The sequence below is a fragment of the Ziziphus jujuba genome, chromosome 6 (genome assembly GCF_031755915.1).
Source record: "Ziziphus jujuba cultivar Dongzao chromosome 6, ASM3175591v1".
NCBI lineage: Eukaryota > Viridiplantae > Streptophyta > Magnoliopsida > Rosales > Rhamnaceae > Ziziphus > Ziziphus jujuba.
Genome location: NC_083384.1, coordinates 15186621 through 15210334, shown reverse-complemented (window position 1 = coordinate 15210334; position 23714 = coordinate 15186621). Strand labels below are relative to the sequence as shown.

The 23714-nt window shown below is 33.8% G+C and overlaps 4 protein-coding genes across 5 annotated transcripts; 2 read left to right on the top strand and 2 right to left on the bottom strand.

Annotated features, from left to right (window-relative positions):
* Nucleotides 1-1169: 1169 nt before the first annotated feature.
* LOC125418865 (uncharacterized) lies at nt 1170-1931 on the top strand. Its single transcript, XM_048463548.2, has one exon. The coding sequence runs from the start codon at nt 1170-1172 to the stop codon at nt 1929-1931; it is 762 nt and encodes a 253-aa protein (XP_048319505.2).
* A 1929-nt stretch (nt 1932-3860) lies between these two features.
* Nucleotides 3861-16412, bottom strand: LOC107409346 (regulator of nonsense transcripts 1 homolog). 2 transcript variants are annotated; one of them, XR_007237893.2, is made up of 30 exons: nt 15569-16412; nt 13317-13568; nt 13066-13236; nt 12884-12934; nt 12595-12687; nt 12345-12440; nt 12172-12222; nt 11973-12091; nt 11412-11520; nt 11171-11293; nt 11019-11090; nt 10288-10359; nt 10121-10187; nt 9602-9744; nt 9452-9523; nt 9232-9360; nt 8317-8472; nt 8087-8200; nt 7883-7981; nt 7688-7765; nt 7072-7206; nt 6648-6722; nt 6432-6549; nt 5905-6278; nt 5733-5795; nt 5569-5640; nt 5128-5259; nt 4923-5042; nt 4558-4819; nt 3861-4432 (listed from the first exon to the last, which is right to left on the bottom strand). XR_007237893.2 is itself a non-coding variant. In XM_048463719.2 (29 exons), the coding sequence occupies exons 1-29, from the start codon at nt 16133-16135 to the stop codon at nt 4688-4690; spliced, it is 3855 nt and encodes a 1284-aa protein (XP_048319676.2). In that variant the 5' UTR covers nt 16136-16412; the 3' UTR covers nt 3861-4687. The 2 variants fall into 2 exon arrangements, 1 of the variants encoding a protein (XP_048319676.2); XM_048463719.2 differs by having other exon boundaries at nt 3861-4819.
* An 888-nt stretch (nt 16413-17300) lies between these two features.
* Nucleotides 17301-18596, bottom strand: LOC107406210 (cytochrome c oxidase subunit 6b-3). Its single transcript, XM_016013313.4, has 3 exons — nt 18161-18596; nt 17645-17726; nt 17301-17513 (listed from the first exon to the last, which is right to left on the bottom strand). The coding sequence occupies exons 1-3, from the start codon at nt 18361-18363 to the stop codon at nt 17460-17462; spliced, it is 339 nt and encodes a 112-aa protein (XP_015868799.2). The 5' UTR covers nt 18364-18596; the 3' UTR covers nt 17301-17459.
* Nucleotides 18597-21112: 2516 nt separating this feature from the next.
* LOC107409034 (putative invertase inhibitor) lies at nt 21113-22052 on the top strand. Its single transcript, XM_016016467.4, has one exon. It carries the CDS (start codon nt 21340-21342, stop codon nt 21904-21906), a length of 567 nt encoding a protein of 188 aa, XP_015871953.4. The 5' UTR covers nt 21113-21339; the 3' UTR covers nt 21907-22052.
* Nucleotides 22053-23714: the final 1662 nt, after the last annotated feature.

Sequence of the window (23714 nt, the reverse complement as noted above, 5' to 3'; positions counted from 1 at the left end):
AAACAAAATGAAATTTTTGTTTTGGTTGGTATAATTTTAGTAGTTAAAAAAGCATGGTGGAAAGGTTTTGAATTTATGCTACTACTATTTATAAACTTCAATCCACAGAGCGTTGGTGCTAATTTAATACCATATAAAGTGTGAAAATGTTGAAACTAAGAAAGGTTTGAATTTTTTTTTTTTCCCATAAGAAATAAAGTTTAAAAATGTTGAAACTACGCAAGACATTTTTTAGATTATATTATCTTTTATAGGATTATAAGATTCCATGGGAAAGTAAATTTTCTATTGGTTGGATAATATTTTTAAACCAAGGAAATATGGATCCAATACAAAATAATTTCCATGATTAAAAAAAAGAAAAAAGAAAGAAAGAAAGAAAGAAAGAAAGAAAGAAGAATAATTTCCAAAATGTGAGAATGTTGTGAGAAGCTGCGTCTCCTAAAAGAGGTTATGCTCTCAAATTTTATTAAATGTGTTTATTTATTCATAAAATATACTTATATTTATATATAGTAAGAAAAATAATAATAATGTTATTAAATAGGTAATAATAATCACTATCCTTTTTAATCATTTACAAAATCATGCAATATCATTTTTTTATTAGACATTATTATTTACTAAACATTTAATACTAATTTTAAGATATATAACAATTATAAAATAATAATTTATCAAACAATAAGCTTACAATTACTTCTTTAGTAGCACAACAATGTCAAACCAAGCAAGCTCAGAAATCATGTGAAACCAATTCATGCCAAAGAGTTTACCACGAACCAAAATATGGATCTCAATGAATCCAATATCTTTCTCTTTTTGTAAGACAATGTAAGAAGAGTGGGAAACAACAATTGGACATTAAAATAACGTTTTGTTACAAATTGACAATTGTAATGAAAATAGACTTTTGTTTTGTTTACTTTTTATTAGTGGAAATTTGTTCCGATGCTAAAAACACAAAAGCATTTAAAAGAATAATGTAAAAGAAAACGCAACCACAACTTTACAGAAGCAACTTGTCTTCATTTTATCCTCTACAATTGTCCAATTGTTCTTTAAATAACATAAAACTTAAAAAAAATAATTAAAAAAACAGAAAAGAAAAATAATACCGTATTAAGAAGTTTGTGAAGGAGCTCAAGCTTTACAAAGTTTGAATACAAATGGGCTACAGAGAATTCGAAATCGCCGGCAAAACCTTAACCGTCTTTGAGCTCGATGACGTCAGCAACTCCGCCACGGCCCGACCCCTAACCGGCTCATGGATTTGGGACTCGGCTTTGGTCCTGACCGAATGGATGGCCGAACAGGCCCAGCTCGACTTCACGTTTCAAGACAAAACCGTCATCGAGCTCGGCGCCGGAGTCGGTCTACCCGGCTTAGCCGCGGCTCTACTCGGCGCGAAACGAGTCGTGCTCACTGACATCGAAACGCTCTTACCGGGCCTGGTCAGGAACGTGGAGGCCAACGGGTTCGGAGACCGAGTCGAGGTAAGGGAACTCGTGTGGGGATCGGACGAGTCCGAGGTGAGCGGACTCGGTGAGTTGGGGGGAGAGTTCGACCTGGTTTTGATGTCGGACGTGTTTTTCGACGCGGAGGAAATGGCGGCGCTATCGAAGACGATGAAGAAGGTGTGCGGGAAGAAGACGAGGATATGGGCGGCGAGCGAGGTGAGGCCGTGGACGGTTGAGTGCTTGAACGAGTTGACGAAGGAAGGGTTTGGACTCGTTGAGTTGCCTCGCGAGGTGGGTAAAGTTAGGTCGTCTTCGTTGTTGTTGGGAAATGAGAGTTTCTTGGAGTTGGATTCGTTCGCTATATTTCGTCTGAAACCACCTAATCAAAAAGACGACGGTCACGTGACCGCCGTTGACCATGCGTGCCCAAAAATAGAAGAAGAAGAAGCAGAAGATAGATTGTGTTTTTGACACGCGTACACTCTACTATGACACGTCCTTGTACACATACTTACACCGACATAAATGGTTTCTGAAGCTTTGCTATGGCTACTCAATATATATATATATATATAAATTTTTTTTTGCCTCTGAATTTTACTTTTCTTGCCTCTGAATTTTATTGACTTTTCTTGCCTATGAATTTTATTTTTTTAAATCGTAGATTTTGGGTCAATTTTCAACTCATGAAAATTCAGAACAAGTATGCTCATAATGGCCCACCTTAGGGTTTTTCTTTTTTCTTTTTTATTTTTTTTATTGGTCTAAAATAATGCATTTGTAACCCACAAGTTTTTCTAGCTCATGAGGTGTAGGGAAATCCACGGTGTGAAGCAAGAAAAAAATAGTGCTCGCCATTTTTACATGAAGGAAAATGAAAATGAACACATAAAATGATATACTTCCCATGCTCACAAATTGCAAATCCATTTAGAAAAAAATTTCATTACTTTTTCAATTTTATCAGTTATTTCATTTATAAACTATATTTTTTTAAAAAATCATTATTTACTTTTTTAATTTTTAAAAATTATTAAAAAAATACTAATATGTCAATTTTTAACCGTTTTTATTGGTAAATACCAAAATTGTATTTTGACCAATGCAATTCAATCTTAAAATATAAATTTTCAGTTTACTTTTAACAAAATTAACTGATAAAAATTAAATCATATTTTGATATATATAAAGAAGACTATAAAAAAAATTTAATGATAATTTTTTTAAAAATATGGATGTTAAATAAAATAATGACAAAAAAAAAAAAAATTGCGCCATCAATTTATAATGCCCAAATATGATTTGGTGCATGTTGGTAGGGGAAATCAAAGTCAACATCATTGTTATTCAAAGTCATCTACTACACCAACGCAAAACAAAGGCAGGAAATCGCACTTGAACCCCTTGTGGGAGCAAGCAAAGCAGGAGTGGTGTGCAATCACATGTGAGATGCAAACTAGGAACAGAAATATACATATTATGAATTGTAGCATACAAACAATGAATATTATCATGTATGCCATGAATAGTAGCAGTATGTAAATAATGAACAGTAGCACGTAGAAGTGAGATAAAGACACCTGGCACCTTGTAATAGGCTAGGATATAGTATAAATAAGGGTCAAGTCCGCATCATTGAGGAGAAGCTCATCCTCTTGATAGTAACGTCTATAAAAGAGGAATAAAATACAATGGCTGCTAATTTTCGTTCCAACACTGCATAAGCATAGATATTAGACCAAAAACTTCACACCTTAACACAACAAGAATGTGTATGAATTATTAATGTTTGGATCTAACTGTTATGGATTAGGTTTATGTTAATGGTAAAAATCTGTTAAAATCAGCTTAAAATGGTATTCATTTTCATTAATTTTATTGCATATTATTATATCATTTATATGAGATTCAAAAGAATGAAAAAAAAAAAAGCATTATTTTTTAGATAGTTTTATATTATTATAAGATGTCCAATTTAATTTTTTATTTTATTTTATACATTTGATTTAAAAAAAGAAATGAATGTATATTAAACCCCTATTTTTTTAATTGTCTAATTTCGTACAATTGCCAAGTTAATTAATAATGCATAAAATATATTCTATTATGAAATTTAATTTTTTTTAATAACGAATTAAACAGTTAACCGATAACATTGAAGCATGGGATATGTATTTTCAAATTTAAATCCATCAGGATCATGGCTAGGTTGTTATTGATTCGGGTTACTGTCTTCTTTTTTTTTTTTTTTTTTTTTTGGGCTTAGGGAAAAACAAAAATCCTAAAATTGTAAGAATATTTACATCCTAATCATTCAATTCTTAGTGGTCATCTTTATTTATAAGAAAACAAACTTTTATATTATTATTATTGTTGTCATTACTACTTAATTCAAATATATAAAAATTCAAATACCTCATCTATAAATTAACAAATAATAATGCGCTGGGCCGTTACGATACTTGCATACACAATACACAATATCATTAACTAAAGAGTATTCATATTTTCAACCAAAAAAAAAAAAAAAAAAATCTTATGGGGCCCCAGCCTAAGGCCTTTAGTGGGACAAGCACTTTTAGCCAGACCCAGTCCCAATAATAGATGTAACGTAAGAGTATAATTACATGTCAGGAAGAGCTGAAAGGGTTAGGGCGACCTTTCTTCCCCTTGTAGCATGCTGTACAAATAACATAATTTTCTCGGTGGTTACTGCTTCATCTTTCTGTATGGAAAACAAAAAAAATGGGTCTTCTTCCCCAGCTGTGTCAATGTAACAGTAGTAGCTTCCCCGCCTATATAATTCCGATCGTCCCCGAAACCCTTCCCGCCAGAAACCATCTCACGTAAATTATGCTCTCTTATCCATTTTTCATACAAAACTTCAAGCACATTACCGGGTTATCATTTTCTTTTTCTCAGCCTCGGAAGTGCCTGCTTGTGTTCGCTCAAAAAGACCTCCTTCCCTCCTGCTGCAGCTCATTTGCCCACTTTTGGAATTAAAAATCTTATTTTCCCAACAACACCCAGTATTTTTTTTTATTTTTTTTATTTTTTAAATCGAACTATTGGGTTATGGAGATTAAACCAAACTGACCTCAGTACGGCAAACCTTTCTGCATTCGTAGGGCAGATATATTTGGGCACACAAGAAAGCACAACCTTAAAAGTTGCTGAATGCAAAAAGACTATAACCCATCACAGCAATTATTCCCCTATGGTCTCTTCTAACCATTGAAGTGGATTTTCTGGTTTTGAGAGCTGTGGCCATGCTGTGGCTGTTGTTGTGGGGCCTGCAAGTTCAGTGGCTGTGTGTTGTAATGGGCAAATGGCTGGGAGTATAGTGAATTCATCAAACCCTGCATAATACATTTGTAAGCAAACGAGTTTATCTTGCACGTTTCTGATAGAAACAACACTCCAATAAATTCCCTATCAAACAGCATTGGAAGAAGAAAAAACCTGAGACTGGAGTGGATTTGCATTGGCCACGCCATAGTGGCTCTGTGTTGCGTCATCCTGTGATGGGTCATTAAACCCAACCTGAGTAAATAGACCCTGGTTTCCATGAGCCATGTAATCCTGCAACACAGACAAGAGTTCAAAATGGACAGAAAGATTAATCAAACGAGATGCTGAGATAAGGATTGAAGTTGAGCAAGCAAACCTGTGACATGAAGTCATTCCCAGTACCAAACCGAGAATATCCAGCTTGAGAATTCTGGTTCAAAAAGTTCCCTGGAAAGCCACCTTGTGCTCCTTGTGTAACATAATCAACACCATATCCACTTTGAGAAGCCTGTGAGGCAGGCCAACATGTCAACTTACAAGAATTATTTTCTCTATCAAAGAACTCAGATCAATCCAAAAATGAAAAAAGATCCCGTAGAGTGACTAATAAAAAGCAACAATAACAAACAAATAAATGGTTTCACATCATCTTCATCAAAACTCATGAAGACCCTGGCAATAAATAGCCATTTCCGTCATTGTTTATCTAATATGAAATTGACAAAAAATCCAAAACCCAAAAGTAAAAACAATTCTAAAGTTTCCAAGATGAACAACCAGCACTGAACAATAATGTAAGCTCCTCTCAACTTAGTACCTGAGTGGAGAACTCCGCAACATTATAAGGAACATGTGATCCCTGACTTTTGAAGTCATCACCCAAGAAGTCCTAAGGACAGCAATATAAAAATTAAGATAACAAACTCAAGTACAAATAATAATGACAACAAATAACTTATCTATGCAGAGTACAATAATTACCTGAGACATGCCTCCCATGGAAAATCCATCACGAAATGTTTGGCTTGGCCCTTGAACTGGCATCTGTCACATACAAACACAGACACTCAATATCAATACTAGAAAAAAATACTCTTTATGGGATCAGAATTATAGACTTATCCTTTAAAAAAGAAAAAAGACCAGTACTGACATTATTCACAAATCCTGGTTGAGATAGTGGACCACCCACAGATGGCTGGCTATTTGGATTTTCTAGAGCAGGAAAATTAAAAGTTGACCCAAGATTTCCAATAGATTGCTGTGACCCTTGTTGATGTGGGAGATGACTGCCAATAGGAGCACCAGCATTGCCACGCCCAGCTCCAAAACCACGACTTCCAGGCTGAGGGACATGAGGCACAGCTCCAACTGGTCCATGTACAGCTCCACGAGTTGGAATAGCATATGGCTGAGAAGGGGGACCGCCATGAAATGGTGTAATGGGCACTCGAGGCATTGGATATCCACCAGGATGCACCCCAGGCTTATGGGTACCATTGGGGGGGCCAGGTGGTAAGTAGGAACCTGCAATTGGCACAAAATGATTTCTTATGTCAGATGATAAAATAACAGCTCTAGTAGGCAAGGGAACATCATACAACTCTTTGATTCCATCCAGATCCTAAAGAAGACCGGCAAGAACTCCTACAATTTAAAGATATACTAGCTTCTACATACCTCTACCACGATTGCTTCTTCTTTCTGCACTTTGGGCAGATGGGGAAACAGACCCATAATTATCATTAGGCACAACTCCAGGGCCACCCCCAAAGAAAAGACGCCGGTCATTGTATATCTGCATCAATATTATAAATAACCATGAGATGAGCTCACATCCATTGTTGTGAAATGCTTTAACAAATCATTATATAATACTTTCACTAAACACCTTACCTTTTTGGGCTTCTGAAATTGAACCATACTCTGCTTCAGGTTATTTAGAGGCCCTTCAACCAAGCACTCATGTTCCTGGTAATGGGAAAGGGAAACAAAAACAGTATATTAGCTAATTGACAAAAAGGATTAACAACACTCATAGCCATGACACATTCTTGTTATCTGAATTTCGACCCACAACTATCTCATTTCAATTGATGACTTGACTGCCATAGAAATGTGTAATCCAACACAACGACTCTCAAACGCAGTCTAACCACTCAGATATCAAAAGCTAGCTAATAAGCCACTAATATTCCAAAATCGAATCCATCTTATGGCAAAGATACTCTTCTTTCCCCTCCACTCCACTCGACTATGGCAGATTCAAACCCATTTTCACTTGTACAAAAGAAAGAGGAAAGAAAAGCAGCAGCAATACCTTGTAGTGTGTCAATAAGCTATTCCACAGAGGCTGTTTGCTTAAAACTTTAGGGTTTCCTAGGATGACAATACCATAACGAGCACGTGTTAGAGCAACATTGAGCCTGCGAGGATCATTAAGGAATCCAATGCCCTGGAGAGAAGCATTCCAGGAGTCAAGAACAAATATATTATAATCATTTATCTTTAGAATATCTGAAAATAAATGACATAGTTAAGAAATTGAATAACTTATAAAGCATTCAGCTTGAATATGACAATAATGAACAAATTTTACTATTATTTTACAAACAATAATGAATGATAAGAGGATGTATGCCCTACTTTTCCTTCACTATTCTGTCATTATCATTTGATTTGCCAGACTGCACTAGCAAAATTAAATGCATTTTGAGAGAGAGAGAGAGAGAGAGAGAGAGAGAGAGAGAGAGATTGAGAGCAACCAAAATGAAATTTCATTTAGTTAATCACGGGGACTATATTTGGGCAGCAATAATAGAATCAAAGCATTGATGCATATAAGAAGACAAGATGACATCAGAATCCAGTTTGAAGCTTACAAACAAGTACATACAGCGCATTGAGGTGTTTCTATTTACAATAGATTAACTGACCTGATGTTCATTACTCCTAACACAAGACAGGATGATATAATCCTTTTCCCTTCCTTGAAATGAATCCACACTTGCAACCTATAGCAAGAAATAAAATATTACAATCTTCATATGTTTAGCATACATATATACTAGCCTTGCAGCCTGCTAAGGCAAACATCAAATAAATCCTCATTTATATAGTAAAAACTATACCTCAATTTCCTTGTAAAGTTGCTGTCTGAGAGCACCATTTCTTGACATATAGTTTACAATATATGCTCTCTGTCCCTCATAGGGTGTTATAACTCCTATCTGTTGAAAAATTATATCATATGAAAATGGCCCAAAATATACAAAAGACATATTAAAAAGTGATCAGAAATATATGTCTCACAAAAAGTAGGATTATAGATTTACCTGACTAGGGACCACACCACTCCTTAAGAAAGTTGTTACAATCTTTTCAACATTAGCAGCCTCAGTCCTATTTAGGTAAGATGTTCCACTGGCACTTATCTCCTCTTGCCCCATCTATAGAACATAAATGTGCATGCGAAAGGTAATAAGAGAAAAAACAAAACGGAAAACAGAACTCAGTTCTTTTTTATATGAAACAATTCTAAATTTTTTACGCAATCATAATATACCTGCACATAAAAGAACATAGGACGATTGGGAACCGGCCAAGGAAAATCAATGCCAGATGACTGCCTCTCATTGATGGTCACTCCATTTTGCAGTGTGCCTTCGTAGAAGCTGTTAGAAGGAAATTCTGATAGAGATGGATGCATACGGTATTGAACCTAAACATATACAAGCACGGAACAAAAAAATATCAGCATTGCTACATTATTAAACAATCAAATAGCAGATAAACTGTCAGACCAAATCCAACTGAGAGGAATATTAAAATAGCATCATCAAGGGAAACAAGTTATTTCAAGTAGAATTTCATGTTTAAAAGACAATGGAAGTTAAACATAGGAGATTCAAGGATGGTCCATGGTTTAACCAATGCATTTATCATTTTCATTCAAACCACCAATTTTATAAGGAAATCCTAGACAATGGAAGTTAAACATAGGAGATTCGAGGATGGTCCACGGTTTAACTGATGCATTTATCATTTTCATTCAAAAGACCAATTTTATAAGGAAATCCTTTTTTCTTTTGCCAAAAAAATGTGCTCAAGAGTTGAATCATAAAGCTATGTTGACCTAGCAAAAAGTGGAAAATAAATTCAAACCAATGAAAGTCATAAGATAAGTGCAAGGGACATTAAGAAGGGGACCTGCATAAGCAAACCTTATGAAGATATGATAGACAATCAAACTTAAAATATAGTAAGCCGCAAGAACAACAATGTTAAGACTCATAAAACAGTCATTTGGGAGTAAGTAAACCAGTTGTAACAGCAAGAATTAGAAATCCTAAATTGCTAATCTGAATAACATCAATTGAACATAGATCCATTGAAGGCAATTACTATGCATGAACTATCACAGCTGTCTACACCACAAAGGATGTTCAGCTGAGGCATGTGGCAAAAATGGATAATTTACCTGCAGTCTAATTGGTTTCACACCAAGTAGAACAAGGCGTTCAAAAAGAGACTGTGCTAACCCAGCACGAGCTGCTTTCTTGCACATGATTACTGGACCAAGCTGACAGTGGTCCCCAACAAGAACAACCTGAATGGACATGGAATTGAATGGATGGTAAAATATGAAAGCATGCCAAATGATGCCTAAGAAAAGGGTGGTTGAACTTATATTGAAATACCTGCTTTGCACCAAGAACTAAGGGTATTAGGCATTCAGGTTCTGTTGCTTGAGTGGATTCATCAATAAGTACCTGAAAACAAATATAGCTTATATAAGTCTATCTAAGGTATAAAAGTTAGTCATCGGTTTCATATAAGACGCATTCAACCTGACGAAACCTAAAATTTGCCAATCGAGGGTCTCCAGCTCCAACACATGTGCAGCATATAACATCAGCGCTCTGAGAAATCTCCCTTTCTGTTGCACGCTTCAATGCTTTGTATTTTTTCTCATCACTGCTGGACAATTCTCCTGATTACAATAAAATTGTTCCATGTCAACAGAAGTAGACCACAACCTGGCCTTGAATATAATAGCAAGGATAACTACAATTCCAAACTGGAATATACTCTTCATATACTCTTCTACAAGATTAAAAACTACAGTCCCGTGTCTCGGGTGTAAAATACTACAGTTGTTTGTACAAAAACTAGATGAAAGAATGCAGGTCCATGGACATGGTACTATAATCAAGAAAAGATGGACCAAAAAATAACTCTAAAAAAAGATAGCCCAAATCAACGAGGCTTGTATAACTCCCATAACTGAAATAAGATAACACTAAAGTATATTTTACTTTCTACGGAATCAATATGGCTAAAGGGAGGGGGAAGGGGAGAGGGCTTGCCTTGTTCATCTTTCAATTGCTGTAACTTGTGAAGTTCACTCTTTTCAGATGTGTCCAGATGGCGAACCTGATATTAAAATAATTGTTATGCATCATGCTAAATAGTTAACATGGAAAACAAGCAGAAAGCCACAAATTCTTAAAATAAATCTTTTACGTCAACAAACCTGGTAGTGAAGGGTTAAATGCTCAACAGGAGAACTTACAGCTTCCCTTGATTTTGCACAAAGCCTAACCACCTAATGCCAAAAGATGCAAAATTAATCACCAGAAGACAACAATGGCGCTCAATGGTAAAATGGAAATCATTTACAGCATTATTGGATGAAATGGATAAGTGCTAGTTTTAAGACTAGGAAATCAATGAAGGCAAACTTTTACCTCACTGATACAAGCTATAAATTTCGCTTCAGTTATGCAATTTCTACCTGGGTCTTTTCCTATCAATCTTCCAAGCTCTCACTAGTTTTGGCTAACAAGTCCTCAAAGCCCAGAAATCTTAAGGTAAAGTATACAACACTCCTTGAAGCAGCTTTTGATCCACAAAAGACAAAACTGATTTCTAAAGCATACAGAATCTCAAACATCACCTATCTACCCTAATGCTAATATTTTTGAAGTTTTAACACATTGAAATTTGTACTATAATTATTTGTAAAAAAATCCAATTTATGCTACCTTCCATCTACACATAGTTATTGAAATCACCAGAGGGCCAAAAAAAAAAAAAAAAAAAAAAAAAAAACCAAAAAAAAAAAAAAAGAAAACAAAAACAAGAACACAAAAAAATACAAAGACAAAAACAAAAACAATACTCTACGACCACCAACCATCAAGAAAATGACCATGCAGATATAGAGTTTGTGCAAGCGCAAGCAAAGCATTATTTCTCCTTTACCTTTAAACCAGTGGCACTTATCTTTTCAGCTAGTTGATCAACTGCAACGTTACTAGGAGCACAAACCAAAACCTAATAAAGAGTAGAAATCACAATTAAAAAAGCATTAAAACCAAAAGAAAAAATAAATTGAAATATGTCAATAATTTCACCTGTCCCTGCCCTTGTTTGGCCATGTGATACACAATTGCTGCAGAAGTAACAGTTTTTCCTGTGCCAGGGGGTCCTTGAATCAAACTTATAGGCTTCTGTAAGACACTCTTTACAGCAAAAACCTAATATGGAGACAGAATGAATGAGCAAATGCTTAGAAAGTATTTAACCAAACACACAATCGACTAGATACAACATTCAAATTGGATAAAATGGAACTGCATGCTAAGTATTGCATACTTGAGAGGCATTGAGCTCTGGAAGACCAGGTGCACCAAAACGACGAGGCAACGTATTTCGAACCATCTGAACCTCTACTTCATGGCCTAACAAGTGATGGTAGATATACCTGCACAGAGATAACCACTAAACAATTTCACACCTATATTGAGGACCCAACAATACATTAGCATTAAATACTTCTAAATATAGAATCAACATAAATATACTCAATAGTTTAGAGAGACCATCCTATCAAATATACCAGATGCAAGCATTTCATACAGAGAAAATAGTGTCAACAACAGCCCTCATCAGATAACATCAAATATGGTTACATGATATTATAATTTAGTTGCATTAGCACAAGCGGTATATGGTGTGTCTATTTAAGATTGAGAAATATATGGATTCCTTTATTGAACATTTTATCCATAAGTCAATGAAGACATGGATAAATTGTTTAAGTAGGTAGGGTTATTAGAATCCTGCAAATCATATAAGAAAGACTTAAAGAGCTAATGCCATAACTTAAAATCACATAAACAAAATGATAAAACCATAAGATATTTGCCAACCTACCCACTAACACTTGTCTCATCCACTGCAAAAGTCTTCATTGCTCCCTGCATGCGGTCAAAGCTTGTACTCTTCCAAACAAAGTCCACACTAAAGCCATGGTTAACATCAACTGGAACTCCCTGCAACATTTAAAACAAGAACCAATAAAAATCAAACTCGCAAAAAAACTTACAACTAATACCAAAAGGTCCATAAATACCTGACTTGCACGAAGTTCAAGCGCAACCTCCTCCTGTGCAGTCAACTTGATCTGAAAAAGAAACAAATTATATAAGATGCATACGTGACATAAATTCTATAATTCAAGATACAAATGGAACAAAAAATAATCTATTTGGCCATAAATGCTTAGATCTTGCTGAAGAAGCATACCACATGCCCTACTGACTGCCATGCTGGGTGAGCAGCATCACCAGAATATCGCAGTCGCAACTCATCTCCAGGCACAAGACGCAATTCATTGTCCTCCTACAACAACAGAAAATGCAAGCTAATATCCACACAAATTACGGCAGCATGCCCAGGAAAAACTTTAAAAAGTTAAACAAAACAATACAAAAAGACAATGTGATGCAAAATATATACACAAAAGTCTCAAGAAAAACTGAGATAAAATAAGTACCTTTGGGAAAACAAAGTAAGCAACTCGCTTCTTATTAAGACCGATATCCCATCGAATTGTGACATTGTCCTTACTTTGAGATTCTTTCATCATCTGCAACGAAATTGAGAATATAAGATGCCATAAGGTACTCCTAGGACAAAAACGGCATATGCAGATGTTTCCTCCAGAAGATTAACAGAGAAAATGACCACCACTAAGCTGATTTATTTCTAGCACAATCACACCCCCAAGGACACAGCTCTAAAAACATAAAACAAGAGTAGAAGGGATAAGTTTCAATGCATACTTTATCATAGTCAGCTTCAAGCTTAATAAGTGGAGCAAAAACGTTTTGATACTGCAACAGAAAAGAGAAAAGCCCATAAGTAAACAAACATATATCAAGAAAAACTTATCATGCGATAAAAAATCAAAGGCCTTCCTATGTTTGAAACAAATAAAGCAATCAATCATTGCAGACAAGCCCACCTGGTATGCATCTTCATACTTCAAGGCTACAGGTTGAGGTTCATCATCCACTCCAGGTTTCTCAAGATCTTCAAGTGAAGCTTCTGGGTTTGTCTTCCAAAGTTCTTCAACCTTATTTATTTGTTGAGCACTGATTTGGCGTGCTCTCAATTGCTCCTGTTCTGAGGGAACCTGCAAAGTACAAGTTGGAAAATCAGGAAACAGTAGTTAATATTACAAACAGCCTGAAACTGATGATGAAAAATACCAACCTTAACAAGCCACTGCAAGAAACACCTATCATCAATCAGGGGACACCACTGGCTCAGGTCCCAGTTCATATCCTTCAATGCATTAACACTTAAGCAAGGTTCCCTACACAGAAGAACAACAACACTCTCTGTCTTGGCCGATATAAATCCAAGAAGGAACACATTTCGACATCCACAGTTGTAACATTCAAGTATTGTTTCTCCCAAGGGACTGTCTTTGTGAAGACAAACTTCCTTGTGTTTTGCTCGAACCTACAAGAGACCCAACATATGATGCCATTTCAGAAAAGTTTGGTAAGCACAGTTATATCCTATAGGAAAATGGTATATGTTAAATATGCCACAAATGGATATTACTAAATATGCAAAGAAAGTCAACTAGTTTCTCAGAGCTTCTACATCGTCCTCCATTCAACTATGACCGTACAGAAATTACCAAATGTTTTTGGATGATAACTCAACCTAGGATAAATTTTAAGTATAAAACCTGTTTGGATTAGGTAGAACACCTATAAATGAGATCAAGCAAAACAAATATATCAAAATTGATATTACTTGCAATGTTGTGCAAATACTTGCAGCTTTGCTCATAAAAAGGGAAAGAGGAGAGAGCAAAAAGAAAGAGAGGCTAAAGGGAATGGAAAGGAGGGGAGAAAGGAAAAGGGTGCGTATATATTTACTTCTCTGAATATTAAGCATTCCGAGGCTATAACAAAAAGAAATACTTCTAGCTACTTATCAAAGCTCAAGGTGCTCAACAAAAACAACAATTAGATTAAGCAACTCATTCATTTAATTAATCTTAGCAGGGGAAAAAAAAATTTGAATAGCCTAAAATCTAAATTAATAGTAAAATAGCTACATAAATCAAAATACCTTTCATAGGTGGCCTCTGCCTGACAAATTAAACTTTCAATTTATCAGAAATCATGTTAAAAGTATTCTATCCAACTTTAGCTCTGAGGTAAAAGGGACCAAAAAAGGGAACGAAAAATCCTACCCATCAAAATCTCCAAAAACATAATTATGCAAACAATTTCTTAAATTTGAGGTCCATATAGAGTTTAAGATCGGAAGAGGAGGAATATATATAGAGAGCATAAGAATTTCTCTACAAAGCCATGATATGCTGACTGTAGATTCATAAAGGTTACAAAGTCAAAAATAGCTATAAAAATAGTGGAAGCCTACTGCAACTTTTAACTAAATTAATGCAACCACAATGTCCCACAACCAAGACCAAAACTAATGAGTAATAGTGACTTCTATATAATTCTCACCACAATAATACACTAAGGACCTGGGGCCACAATGTGCTCAGTAGCTTTTGGTTCTATCTAAAAGGTTAACTATTCTTTGATTCAAACGAGAGGGTTTTAGATGGACCAAATGGAGATGTGTTCATACAATATTGACAAATGATCAGTCTCAAGCTACTCCTACTTAAGACATCATCAACTACAAAATAAAACATGAATACCTTCAACCTCTAGCAAACAGCATATATCAAAGCACGTTTTCATCTATAAATGGTTCTTTTGATTAGCCAATGATAAAATAAACTAAAATGTGCTCCTGTACATGCACTTACAAGGAGCAAAACCATATGTGATTCAAAAGACTAAACTCTAAACGAGGAGGATGCATGATAAAGCAGTATCCCCAGTCACTACTTATCCCATTACAAGTCAACTTAACCAAGAGAAAATTAGCCAGTCATTTCATACCTTTTTATTAGAAAACCCCATCTCTCCAAAATGAATAACATAATCTTTGGGTCTAAGTGAAAACATTAATCACAAACTTCTATTATATAACATACATGCTCCTATAAATACATATAAACTATATTAACTAGAAAAGTGTTCTTTCTCCATGATTCTGACCCCCTAATAAAATACCAAGTCCAATATCAAAAATTGCAGTCACCTCAAATCTCAATAATTATGATGCCATATTCGCTTTCAAAAAGGAGGGGGAAAAAACAAAATCTACAACCATTATTAGGTACAATACAATACTTTGAACGTCACTTTAGCCTAGTTAATTAAATATACATATATACCATTTTTTTGGCTAAGTAATGTCTATTTATAACATCTGTAATCCATTGTCCTATGTTTGAACCCCAAATCACTCTCGTTATGAACAAAATTTCAATGCCCCTGCTACTCAAGGTCTCAACCGAACTCACCAAATAAATGAAAAATAAAAGAGAATAACAAACCAAATGTCTTAGCCCAATCACTCACCAGGTGATTCACAATATGCGAACCGGACGTGTTCCCACGAGAATTACAGAACCACTTGCGGCACGAAGGCACATTACACCGAACCACGCAGGCCGGGTTAGAAACCCCACAATATCTACACGCATGCTCCGTGAAATCCCCTTTACCATAATCATAATTATCATCATCCCCCGTGTCCTCGAAGTTCAACCCACTCATTCCCGCCGCTAAAGCATCCACCATCTGATTATTCACGCTGCTACTACCCGACCCGCTTGCCCGACCCTTCGTTGCGCTACCGGGTGCAACCGAAACCGGCGAAGCATCAGACTGGTTATCAGACCCAGGCCCACCACCACCGCCTGCACCACCACCAGCACCACCGCCACCGGCACCACCACCGCGGTCCGTGTGGTCAGCTAAGGAATCAGAAGGCGTGGGCCAGGCTACAGGAGAACGAATCGGGTCGCGAAACTCTGGGTAATCGAAGTCTTCGCCTTGGGTATTGAATTCGAGAAACGTATAGGCATCGTTTCCCGTATCAGGCTGCGAAGCCGTCTCGAACAAGTTGTTCTGCTGAGAATCCATTTGGGAGGAAAAAAAAAAATTAATTGCAAAATGCGAAATAAAAAAGGGAGAGCGAAGACTATTTGATATTGTTTGGAATTGATAAACCAAGTGCTTTCCCTCTAGGGTTTTAGAACGACGAGCTCTCTGAGAGGTTTGTGTGTTTGAGAGGAAAAAAAAAATAATGGGAAAAAAAAAGGGGTTAGGGTTAGGGTTTGGTGAAGGGAATGAATGAAGAAGGTGGGGGAGAGAGACAGAGCGAGAGCTGGGAGGGTGTGTTTGGAAAAAAGAAACAACGTAATGAGAAACTGGGAAGGAGAGAGAAAATAAAATGACAGCGTTTAAGCCACGCGCCTCTTTGATTGGGCGGGTAAATGGAGGTCGCGTCGCTGCTCATACGGGTCGTTTTTAAGAGAGAGAGAGAGAGTGAGAGTTTGTATTTGGCACGTGCGAACGAGGTTCTTTTTGAATTGTCAGTTTGTGCCGTGAAATCAGAGGCTGCTTGCGTTTTCGAATCGGAGTGTGTGTTTTCGGTAATTATATTACATTTTTATTATTATTCATCTTCATGACAAAAAAAAAAAAAAAATTATTTTTGTTTAACAAACAAAACACAACAATATCACTGCAAATTATATATATATATATATATAAAATCAATTTTACTGTATATATATATACTACTTTTATGTTATCTATAAAACTAACGCTTTGGATCCATAGATAAACTGTATCATATTTTATATATATATATATATTTTTGAGTTTTATAAAATTAATTATCATTTTATTAATAAATAATATTAATCTCTTATAGATTAAACTAAAAACTATTGTGTTTTTGAATTTATTTAAGAGAAGCATAATAAGTTATTTAATTTTTTTTTAAAAAAAAAACTAATGTAATATTTGAGGTAAAATATTATATATATGTATATAGCTTGTATGACCGTAGTTTGACTATTTAAGATATAACTCAATCAATCAAATTGTAGTAAAATTAAAATTGAATCTTGCCTTAATTGCATGGTGGGAATTGTTTTGAGGTTCCATTTTTTATTATTATTGAATACCTAGTAAATGGCAAAAATTGAATTTAAGATTTTAAATAATTGTAATGGAGTATGCAATAAAACAACACTAGAATACTTACCCAAAAAAAAAAAAAAAAAAAAAAAAACAACACTAGAAATGGATGATATCATCATTCATCAACTTAAGTGGGTATAGCAATCATTAATCACTTTTGCAAGAATTTTGAGGAAACAATATCTACATTCATCAATTTATGCTAAAAAACAAAAGAAGACAGAAATTTTTTATATATAAAAATAATTTTCCCAATCTAAATTCGACCAGGAAAAGTTCCATTCTCTCGCTGCTCGTCCCACCTCTCAATCTGCCAAAAAGCAAAAAATAAAACATATATATATATATATATATATTCCTTAATCCATCAACATCTTTTCAAACCATATAATAAGAATTTAAAAAAAAAAAAAAAGAAAAGAAATATATTATAATACTTACCCATTCAACAGGACACAAGGACATGTAATGTCTTTCAAACTTCTCACACTCTGGTGCATCTTTTCCCTTCTCCTTAACGCATCTGAGAAACCCCAAAACATTTGGGAATCAATTTATTACGATTTGATACCGAAATTATTAGCCCAATATGTCTTTAGAATAAACAATCTAAGAGACAAAATTATTATTTTCTTTACAATTAATAATTCAAATCCTTAGTATACCCAAATGATTAAAACAATAAAAAATTAGTGACAAACTTTAGTTTCGGATAATCTACTAAATTGCTAGCTACAAATTAATTATTAATCACCTTAAAAAAGAATTGAACTTGCTAATATAAAAGCTTGAAATAGTTATAGTTATAAAAATCAAGATGGACACGAGATTGTTACATCAAATAGGTTTAGGTTTCCATCTATCAAATTCATATATACATATATATATAGAGAGAGAGAGAGAGAGAGATGAGTATGAAATTAACAGATTAAAAAATGAAATATAGGTAGGACAAACTTGTGGTACTCCAAATAGCTGGTATAGCAATGGCGGGGTTGTTCGGCGGGCAGAGATGGTGATGGTGATGAGGATGGTTTAGGAGGGGCCTCGTTGATGGAACCGTAGTCATGGGCAGGCCTTGGAGCTTGCTCTCCACGAGCCACTTTGCTCACATCTCTGGCTCTCATCTTGTCATGTGGATCTACTTGCGAAGCCGACATCTATCTCCAACCTACTTCTCTAACTAACCTCTTTTTCTCTATTTGCTTTGCCTTTTGTTAACAAAATAATTGCATTCCATACCTCTTGTGGAATATATAAATCCATATATATATATATATATATATATACATATTAAGTTTCTATGGTACATCAAATTCGATATTTTTTTAAAAAGTTATCAGCTTGCTGTGTATGAGTACAAAAGTGTACATAATAAAAAAAAAAATATCGACTTTAATATGGATATTTATAGAGATGAACCACACCGTAATCTTTCTCTCTGTATATATATATAAAAAACATGATGATATATATTAATGGATGCATGTCAAAGCCACGTTTCAATGTGGAAGACACTTGTTTGTTGTTAAGGCAGTTGACGTGTCGGATGCAATTTTATCTCTTATCTCTGCTCCTTGATTGCATAGCTAGACTTTCTTAAATATGCCATTGTTTAGGCTTTAAATACATAAAACGTTTTATTTCCATATTAAAAAAAAAAAGAAAAAAAGAAAAAGAAAAAATAAATAAAAAGAAACCCTTAACTTTTAAGAATAACGCTATGAACAATGAGATGTGTTTACCAATTATCTATTTACCAGCTGATGTAGCAAATGGCATAGTATTATTTTATTAGATTATATAATGGATTTCATTTAACCCTTTAACGATTTATTAATTATTTATACACATTTAGTTTATTATTAACTTTTCAATCATAAAATATGGCATATTATTTTGCTATAAAAGTTTCAATATCATATAATTTTCTTTTTTCTTAAAAAAAAAAATTGAAGTTATGAAATGTAAATCAAGAATGATCTGTATAAGACACTGGTATGGAAAGTTTATATGACTATGAACTATATATGTATGGTTGAATTTATATAATTATTACATGTCAGCTGTATAGTTGCAACGCTAATTAACGTCCTTAAACTTTGATAATAAGGTAAAGGTACGTATGAAAGGAAAAAAAAAAAAAAAAGAATTCAATATTAAAAGAAATGGCAAAGCAACATAAATGAATCTTTGACCCACTGAATATTTAAGTTAATAATTACGTTTAATTTGCAAGACAAATCACAAGCAAATTAAGCTTTAAGAAAATCAAATTTTGTTAGTTGGAGCTACATATATTTTTGTCTAATTGGGAGCTATCTTTCAAATATATTACTAATATAACACAACAACATTCATGATATGTCAAATATTATTGAACATGATATGTCAAATATTGAACGTCATGCCAATTAATTATTTAAAATTTAAATAAAATCTAACTGAAAAATAATTTTTAGCATCTCTAAGTTTTCAACGTACAGTAAAATTTGATTCCTAACATACATATATATATATATATATATATTCACAATAATATAGATGTACGTGTAAAGGATATATTAATTAAACCAATTTTATTTAAAATTAAATCTAAAAAAATTGATTTTAATTTTTTATACGATACTATCAAATCCATTTTTTTGGGATAATAAATATTATTAAATTGTTTTGATGAAAAACTGATTGTATTCTCAAACTTTACCATAAACACATGAAAGAGTCTTGATCATTGAGAGTAATTTTAAAACCAATGCATTTCCAGTGAGTCAAAAGTGGGCATTGCAGTATATTCCAGCTAGCTTTGCATTTGATCCGTATCCTTGTGGCGGCAATCACCATCCATTTTGGTCTCAATTGTTTTGTCAGAAAATTAATTCTTTTGATAAAGTGGTACATATGTACAGCTTGTGTACACGTATATACAATTTTAATCTATTAGAAATATAATTTTTATTTTATATTAGATATTTTAATAATCGTAATATATATTATAAATTTTTACGTATTCAATTAGAATTTTAATTTTATATATTTATATAATATTTTTAACATTTAACATGTTATACATATCTCATGTCTCATATTGAAATTATGTTCCTAATTAACAGATCAATTACCCTATATATGTATGAATATGTATATATCTATATATATATATATAGTATATTGGTTCTTCTGGTAATAAATAATCTGTTTGCTTACAACACTTCAATTGCTTCACGAAATAGTATTTCTTCACATGTCTAAAACAAACCAATCGAGCAAAATTAACCAACATCCAAATCAAAGCAAAACCAACATCCAAATCAAAGCAAAACCAATTAATATCATATGCGCATATATATATATATATATATGTATATATGCGTGAGATATATCATATGGTATTAGCAAAAAAAAGAAGAAGATATATCATGTGGAATTAATTATCTCAACTACTTTCAGCCAAAAAAAATAATAATAAAAAATTATTATCTCAACGAACTATGACTTTTATATCTTCAAGAGTGTTGAGATCTTCTAATAGTCCCTTTCTATTTAGTGCATGTCATTTGATTAGGTTTTAGTTTGTCTTTAATTATATATTTTTTTAAAAACTTAACGGTCTGATCTTTAATATGTAAGATAATATATTAAGACTCCTGGTAATTAAAAAAAATCAAATTACAAAGAAGAAAAGTGCATTTAACCAATCAATATAAACACATTATTACAAAATAAATAAATAAATAAATAAAATTACACACATTAAAAACTAAAGTCATGGGCTAGTGGCGTATCTGCATAGCCAAAAACCATAAGAGAACAAATCACAGAAAAAGATCAACAGCATCATGTTTGGTCTACCATAATTTCTGCTAACTTTTCTATAAAGATAAAAGAACCCCTCAATATCCTCTAAAAATCTCAACTTTTGAGCTTTCTCCATAAAGTCCCACTTCTCATATCCATTTCTCAAAAGTCAATCAATCTACCTGTTAGAAATTTGCACGAATTGTATAGAGCCATTATTTCTATATAAAGTCCCATTCTTCTTTATAAAGTTTCATTTTATAATATTCACTTCTCAAAGAACAAGCTAGCCATTGAAAGAGGAAGCTTATTTCATCAAATCATCAAAAAAAAAAAAAATGGTGAATTCCTTATCTTCCATCTTTAATATTATCTTTCTTCTCACCATGATCTTGTCCTTTCGATGCTCTTTTGGTTCGGATTTTCTACATTCATCTTGCAAGAAAGCAGCAAAAAGTGATCGAAGCTTTAGCTACAACTTCTGTGTTGAAAGCCTCAAGGCCAACCCTAAGAGCCAAACTGCTAAGAGCATTGAAGAATTGTTCATAGTCTCTTTTGAGCTGACCATCTCAAACGCAAGCGAAGTCGCTTCCTACGTTTCAAAGCTTTTGAAGGACAAAAAGTTTGATGGTTATGCTAGGGGTTGCTTGCATGTTTGCTTGGAGCTCTATTCTGATGCTGTTTATTCATTGAAAGAGGCTCTTCGTGATTACATTAAATCTAAGGATTTGTCCAATGCTAATGTGGAAATCAGCGCTGCCTTGGATGCTTCTACTACTTGTGAAGATGGTTTCAAGGAGAGGAAAGGTCTAGTGTCTCCTTTGACAAAAGAAAACAATTTTTACTTCCAGCTGACTGCCATTGCTCTCACTTTTTCCAGCATGGTGCATGTTGGTCATAAATAATATTATGTAAGATCAATGTGTCTTTTGTTTTCTTTTTTCTGTTTGCTTAATTGTCTAAGACAAAAATTTCATATTGAATAATTTGGTATATAGCCTAATGACAAATTTACTATATTCTTGAATAATAATTTGAATTTGAATTCTCCCGAGATCATCTCAGTATACAAAAAAAATGATTATATTTTCATAAATGCTAATTAAAATTGTAAAATGCAACACGATTAGTTTAATAAAATTTGTGTTATGTTTCCTTTGTGTTTATTTATTTACGCATAGATTTGGTTTTGATATGTGTCTAAGATGGAGTGTGTATAATTAAAAACACATGTAAGGATCCAAAGAAATTCAAAAAAAGACGGATCTACATGTGAGAGGGAATGTTAGAGAAAAATATAAATGAAATGAAAATCCACATCTTATCAACTTAATCTTTTGGAATAAATAGTATTTCAACATAATATCAGAGCCAGAGATCTAAAAGGTCCTGGTTCAAAACTCAACAATTCGATCCAAAAAATTAAAAACACACGTAAAGACCCAAAGAAGCAAAAAAAAAAAAAAAAAAAAAAGGACCTACATGTGAAGAAGAATATTAGAGAAAAATATAAATGAAATGAAAACTCACCTCCCATCAGGTTAACCTTTTGGAATAAGTGGTATTTCAACATATATAACTCAATAATTATGAAGAAATTAAACTTGATGTCACATTTTATTATTTTTTACTAGGTAATTATTTGCATTATTTTTTAAACATTACAATTTAGACATGGATTTACAATTTGTTACAATTTTGTATAAATTTTCGCTTTCGGCAATCATTTTTGTCCCTGGCACAGCATGTATTCGTGGTTCATAATTCAATTTATAATAATCTTTTTGGGGGCAAAATAAGGACTGCCTTTTCCTTTTTCTAAAAAGGGAAAAAATATTCCGAGAATAAGAACTACCTTTGAAATCCCAGACATAAAGTTTTCGACATACAATTGGCAGCTAATGCAAGGAAACAATCCCTGCCTATATAATTTACCCAAAAAAAAAAAAAAATCCCTGCCTATATAATATATCTTGAAATTCTTCATTATCCTTTTTTTTATTTTTTTTTTTCTGAAACCAAAAATAAGAAAAACAACAATAACAGTCCAGACTCAAGAGTTTCATCCGGTATACTATTCTGAGCCACGTACAAAGCAAAAGAGGACGGTAGACAATGAGGGTCATTTGGACCGTAACCCCTTGTTTCGCCGCCCATTAGCCCACAATATAGACTAATCTGTTGGCCTTCTTATGGGCCCAAACAAAAGAAATATTATTAAAATTAGTACAAAAAGAGATAATATCATCAAATATGAGGTTTGCAGCCTAATGAAAACCTCTCCTATCTCTCTTAATGATAGCTTGAGTATTCATTTCCAGACATACATTTCTCCATCCAAATGATGATGCTATGTGAATAGCTTTTTGAGTGGCTTACGATTCTGCCATTTCAGGAATGGACACTTCCTACTTGAAATTATGGACAAGTATAACATTCCCTCTTTCATTTCTGGCGACCACCACCAGGAAGCTAACATTGTTTCTCATTGCTAAGTCTGTGTTAACTTTGACCACACCATGCGTGGGGCGTCTCCACTTGTGAAGTATCGATTCATTCGCCTCCAAAGGGATTCTCTCTTATTCTGGCTTGTAAGCTTCTAGCAGTTCCTTGTACTTAGTCATGATTAAAGCCATCGAATGGTCTGAAACTCTTCATTATCATGAAGCATCAATGGAGTCCAGGGGCTCAATGATTGGTCTTCATGGAAAAT